This window comes from Rhinolophus ferrumequinum, chromosome 7 (genome assembly GCF_004115265.2).
Source record: "Rhinolophus ferrumequinum isolate MPI-CBG mRhiFer1 chromosome 7, mRhiFer1_v1.p, whole genome shotgun sequence".
NCBI classification, from domain to species: domain Eukaryota; kingdom Metazoa; phylum Chordata; class Mammalia; order Chiroptera; family Rhinolophidae; genus Rhinolophus; species Rhinolophus ferrumequinum.
In genome coordinates this window covers 67,319,050-67,325,049 of record NC_046290.1, presented here as the reverse complement: position 1 = coordinate 67,325,049, position 6,000 = coordinate 67,319,050, and the positions used below count along the sequence as shown (strand labels likewise).

The window sequence follows — 6,000 nt, the reverse complement described above, 5'->3', positions numbered from 1 at the left end:
CATTGATTTTAACAAATGAACTGCTTTGGGGTGGGATGTTGATAGTGGGGGAGGCTGTGCATGTTTGGAGGTAAGAGTATATGTGAAGTCTCTGTACTTTCTGCTCAATATTGCTGTAAACCTAAAACTGCTCTAAAAGTAGTCTATTAAAACCTGTCATGGGCCATTAAAACAACCCACTATGAGATTCCATGTGTCTATCCATTTATTTCTAGCTAAAGTTGAGGTCACAGCCAGCAATTAAAACATGATTTACATTAAGTTAAAGGATAAAGTAGCATTTTAAAAGCAGCTGCCATTATTTGCATTATTTATTCATTAGGTACTGTGTATTGCAGAATTGTGCTGAATAAAGACAAATGTGTTCTCATTATTGAAGAACTTACAGTCCAAAGATAGAATAGAAATTCAGGAACAACTTTAATTTCTCAGGATCATCAAAACAGCATTCTAATGGGAGGAAGTAAGTCCAAAAGACTCTTATGTGGATAAGGCCTCTTATTCAATATTTGTATTTATGGTTCTTGTACCTAATTGCATACTGAGAATAACCAGACTGTCCTCAATTTGGCCCAAGTGTTGGCCTGTATGTTTTTTATTAACTTGGCAAATTGTTATGGATGCATATTTCATGAATCTAATAATATTAAACAAGTGACACTAAAATACACTCTAAACACTAAATTGTTCAAATATGGGGAGAGGAACCTCTTGAGTCTCACTGAACCATAATCAATCATTCAGAAGCTTCACCTCATAATAAAAGTGCTATGCTTATCGAATTTGTAAATAGTAGCATTATACAATTGGGGAGTTCGTTTTTTCTCTTCTAGATGTTTAAATATGTCTTCTGGGGGTATGTTCCCATAACTAGTTCTTGGTGTGTTTTTGTTTTGCTATTGTGTTTGTTTTATTGTTTGGGCCAGATGAATAATTTCCCCTAATTTAACTTAAAACTTAATACAGGAATGAAACCTACTTTCTTCTTGAAGGTTTTCTTGTTGCAACTTTCCCATTAGAGGAGACAGTTTGACATTGCGTAGCTGTAGAATATTATGATCACTCTGAAACCTTTGTCCCACTACTCTTCCTTCCTATTCCTGTTCTAAAGAACTGAAGTACTTCAAATTTCCCCATTTTCATTTTCTCTGAAATCACACATACTCTTTCCTCTGCTTGCAATGTTCTATCATTGCTCTGCCTTCCTAACTTCTTAGATTCATGGTGCCATATTGCAATTTATTTCTTTTACAATCTACACACTCTGAGTGAGTAAACTTCGTGTCTGGTTAAATGCTGTTTTTTACTCGTCGCTGTGTTCCCATGCTCTCACACATTGCCTGGCCCTTAGTTAATTCCTCAAGAAATGTTGGGTAAATTAAATTAAGTGATGCATTTTACTTCATTGTCATCAGCCAGCGGTGTTTTATTTAAAATCCAAAATATATGTGTTTAACTGTTTAAAATTCATAAGTTATCCTAGAGAATTTAGTATCCTAACCATGCATTGCCCACCTCCTCCCTTCCAAGTTCCTTTTAACTTAAACTGTTTTATTCTTGCAGTTTCTGCAAGTTGAGAAGTCAGTGGGATAGAGATGCATTAATGCAAGCAGGATTTGCCTAGACATCAATAAACTTGAAAGGCTCCCAGTGGGCCACTTGCAGTGTCAATAAAGGCTCATAATTACTTGCTCCTTTGAGCATTTTAGATCCAACCCCCTAGTTCACTCTGCTGTGAATAGAGGCTCCAGAACTGAGAGGTTCTTAACTTCCTAAACCTTAGGCGAAGCATGTCAAACATTGGCAGGGACCTCGGTTTTTTTTTTCTTCTTCTTCTTTTTTTTTTTTTTTTTTTTTTTTTTTTTTTTTTTTTTTTTTTTTTTTAGCGATGGAGCTGGCTGTTATCCTTATTTTAAGTTCTCAGGGGAGTAATAACTGAGAACTCCCGTTCTTGCTTCTTGCCCCCCTCCACTGGAGGATTGGTGGTGGGCCTCACCGTTTCCCGGACTTATGTGGGTGTAAACCCCAGGGACCAAGATCAGATGATGACAGCTGAAACTACTGCTCAATCTGAAGGAATAAGGCATTTCTTTGAGAAGTTGGGGGTGGGGTGGAGAGAAGAACTTGGGACCAGCGTCTTTACATGGGGGAATTCCTGGCTTCCAGGCACTGTCTCATGCTAAGGGTGCCTCCGGGATTTATGGCTGGCAGCCTCCTGGTGAAGAGTCAAACCAAGGTTGGGCACAATCGAAGCATCAAGTTTCTCTCTGGGTGAGGGAGGGGACCAAAGGACAGTGGAGAAGTACTCAGACTAAAGAACGGAACCCAGGACTGGAAAAAGGCCCCTGCCACATAATACAATAGAAGTGAGGAAACAATAGGAGGTAGGAAAGAGTGAAAATGAGAGGACAAATACCTATCATTGAGACTTTTATAGAAGAGCTTGTCCTTTCCTTCTTTCCCTCCCACCTCCTTTCCTTCCTTCCCTCCTTTCTTCTTCTTTCCTTTTTTTTTTCCGTGTGTGGGTGTATTTGCATAAAAAGAAGGGCCTTGGTGACTGCTTTTACTGAGAATCTTGTTTCTCCTCAGCGAAGTTTAAGTGGGATTGTAGTTTCCTTGACTTCAGCGTGAGTAGTTTCCAAATGGTAATGAGAGTAACATAAATATCCATAAAGTGCCTGATGACACTTCTGTCATCACTCGTTACCTACAGGATTCTGAGTCCGGGTTGTCATCCACCACCCACCCTGAGTGGGTGATAGGCTAAGCGGTTCATGTGTGTGCTTGTGCTTTGGAGCTCTGCATGGATGGTACAACGCCCTCTTCGCCCTCCTTCTGATTCACTCTACTTGGGATGGCTTGTGGATAAGCGTGCGCCCGCGCACGTGTATGTTTAGCAAAGGCGCTTGGAAGAAGCGACCCTTCTACTTACGCATCTCCAGCTCAATTTGAAGAATTGCTCCACCAAGAAACGTCCCTAATCTGCCCGCAGCACAAGTGCCCTCTTCACGCTGATGGGGCCAGACTGTCTCGGCGCTTCTCTGTCCCTGGAGCTGGCGCTTTGGTGTTCTGGGAGAGCTGCCTGACTTCCTCCTGGAATGCTGAGCTTTCCCCGGGGTATTGGGGTGCTGGTTCCTGTGAGTGAGTGATTGAGTGAGTGAGTGAGTGAGTGAGTGAGTGAGTGAGTGAGTACACGATTGAGAGCTTGTAGGCTTCCTCTGTCCTCGGAGCCAGCAACATTACTCTCTCAGCAGCCTCGAGCATGAGAGGCAACAGCAGCCCCCGCCTCCCCAGTCCGGTGATTGGCTGGGTTTGCTCATCATTTCCCTGCTAAGAAAAGGGAAGGACCAGTGACGCCCCCAAACCAGCTGCAGAAGCGGCCGACACCTCCAATGCACAAGGTGTCTTGTCTTTAAAGAAACCTGAGCCCTAGGGAGGCGGCGCGGAGCAACCCCGCAGGGCTGGCGCGAATCGGGAGGGAGAGCACTGGGCAGCGCTGGAGCAGCAACGGGAGCTCTGCCACAGAGGACCCTCGAGACCTGCTCCTGAGATCCCGGCTCCACGCTCTCCTCGCATTTTACGGATTCCGCCCCCCCAACCCCCGAGACGATATCTCCCAAAACGGAGCTTTTATATCCAGAAAAGGTGCCGGTGCTGGGGCAACCAGGACTTTCCCGGGCACCCAAGATGCGTTCCATTAGGAAGAGGTGGACGATCTGCACAATAAGTCTGCTCCTGATCTTTTATAAGACAAAAGAAATAGCAAGAACTGAGGAGCACCAGGAGACGCAACTCATTGGGTAAATGCAAAGCTTAATTTCAGAATATTACAAAAAGTCAAGTCATAAATGATATGCGAATATAGACAATAGAATGATGGTTGGGATAGTATGTGTGTTCCTATAAGCTGGTGTGTGTTTAGTCTCATGAATTAAATAACAAAGGCAGTTGTTGAGGCGTGTTCCCAATAAGAGTTCAACTTGTCCCTGTGCGGTGGTCTTGACAGTTGTGTCAGCGCCGGGGTTCGCACGCCAAAGGGGGAAGTCACTGCAGAAGTGTCAACAAAGAACGTGTGTCCTTGTCCTTTTCATCCGTGGGCAGAACTCAAGTGAGATATCTTTATTCACCATCTGGTTGCCCTTCCTTCTGTCTCTACCCTATCACTCTAGGAAATGCTAGAGAAAACTGGCTTTCTAAAAGGCTCAAGTTAAAGCCCGGAAAGCAGGAAACGAGTCCCCACTGTTTCTTGACTCTTCTTCTTCAGCGTCGGGTAGATCTGTGTGTCTTAGTTTGAATTAGAAACTCCAGCACAACCAGGGATACTTCCTCATTTGCTCTTTCGTGGGTGAAACGCATGGGCGTCATGGTTACAGTTTTGGAAACTGGGTACTGTCGCTTCACATAGACTATATTTCTGCCTTTTAAATTTTTTTCTTTTCTTTCTTTTTTTTTTTCTTCAGTTTTTCTAGAGGAGTTCAGAATCTATCTCCACCCTAGCAAGTTCTCTAAATATCACACTTCCTTCCTCCCTCCCCCTGGCCTCTGTGTCTTTGAAGTTTACGCAGGAGGTGGCTGCAACTTTGTGTTGCTTACATAGCTTGGAAGCGTTTTCTGAGGATGTGAACCTGGTTGTCAACTGTGTTCAAAGTCCTGTTTCGGAAATCCTCCCTCCTCCGGAGGTTTCCGCTATCGGAAACTCCTCACTGCCAGAGATGCCTGCTTGGTTTTTATTTTCCTTGACATTTATTAAGCGAAGATAGAATCCTTTCTCTCTCTCTCTCTCTCTCTCTGTCTGTGAGCGCGTGTGCATGTGGCATAGGACTGCTAAAACGTGCACACGCAGGAACTTCATGCACTCCATTTCTTAATATACCTCGCTCCTCCCTAAGTAATGAGCATTTAAGTAAGAGGCAGTCTTAATCCTTACAGAAGGAATTGCTGTTTGATAGAAAAGGAAGACAGCCAGAAGTACAGTAGAAAGGAATTGGAAAAGAATGAAAAACCTAATAAGGAATGGGCTACGTGGTCGTTATGTATCAACAAACCTATAAATGGTCTATTCTGGGGAGGGGTGGGGGCGTGGGGAGGGTGGGGAGCCGAACTGTACGAGTTCTTTCACACAGGGTTGCAAATGCAGTCTAGTTCAATTGTCAGAAAAGAAGGCTGTTGGGTGGGGGTGTGGGCATCCCCGGCAGACCTGCCTGTGCTTCCCAGGCAGACAAAGGGGTCTGTGGGAAGGTGATGAACCAGCGCGTGGGGGAGAGGCGTAGGCTGGGGCGTGGGGGTCGAGGCTCTTTGTTCCCTCCCGGCTCGTGGGCTCCGAACTCAAGCTTGAGCCCAGACAAAGCGACCAAGCGTCGCCAGGACTCGGAGGGTTCGGGCCCACGTTTCGAGACCCTGGAGAGCAGGAGTGGGCTGAAGGAGTGAGGCTAGGGGAGGCGCCACATGCCGCCCAGGCGCTCTCTCTGGGCCTCCCTAACCGCCCGCAGGAAGGAGGCGCTCACGGCAAGTCCCTCTGGGGTCAATAACAGAGCTGGGACGCTCCATGTTTCAGGGGCGACATTCCTCCTGTGGCCCTTCCCTGGACGCCGCCGGCCAGTGGGCGCTGCCCAGGGGGCCAGGGAAGAGGAGGCGGCGCAGGTACGGGCGCGGTGGTGGGGCTGGCCCGGCTGGGTTTCGCTCGCACCCTTTTCCGGCTGAGCTATGGGTTCTTCCCTGCTCGCCTGAGAAAGCCTGGGGTGGGCGCCTGAGTTAATCACCGGGGAGCGAGGTGCGCGCGGGGGCTATCCCCTCCTGCCGGGAGCTGTTGGCGAAGGTGGAAGAATGAGTGAGGGGACCAGAAAAGGCTTTATCGTAGGAATCAGGACCCCCTTAAAAAAAAAAATCTCTTTTCCTGCTCACCCAGCAACCGGGCTCCTCCTCCTTAATTAAAACCCACAATTACAGGTGTGAGTGGGGCCAGGCAGAGAGCCTGCTGCGGGCGTCGCGCTTATACTGTGC

The 6,000-nt window shown here is 46.6% G+C and overlaps 1 protein-coding gene across 1 annotated transcript in view; it reads left to right on the top strand.

Moving 5' to 3' along the window:
* Positions 1-3,392: 3,392 nt before the first annotated feature.
* The window catches only part of ST8SIA4 (ST8 alpha-N-acetyl-neuraminide alpha-2,8-sialyltransferase 4), an 84,384-nt gene continuing 81,776 nt past the window's right edge, over positions 3,393-6,000 (top strand). Inside the window, 2 exon segments of the mRNA XM_033111159.1 lie at positions 3,393-3,608; positions 3,610-3,800. Of these exon segments, the coding sequence (XP_032967050.1) occupies positions 3,393-3,608; positions 3,610-3,800 (407 nt within the window).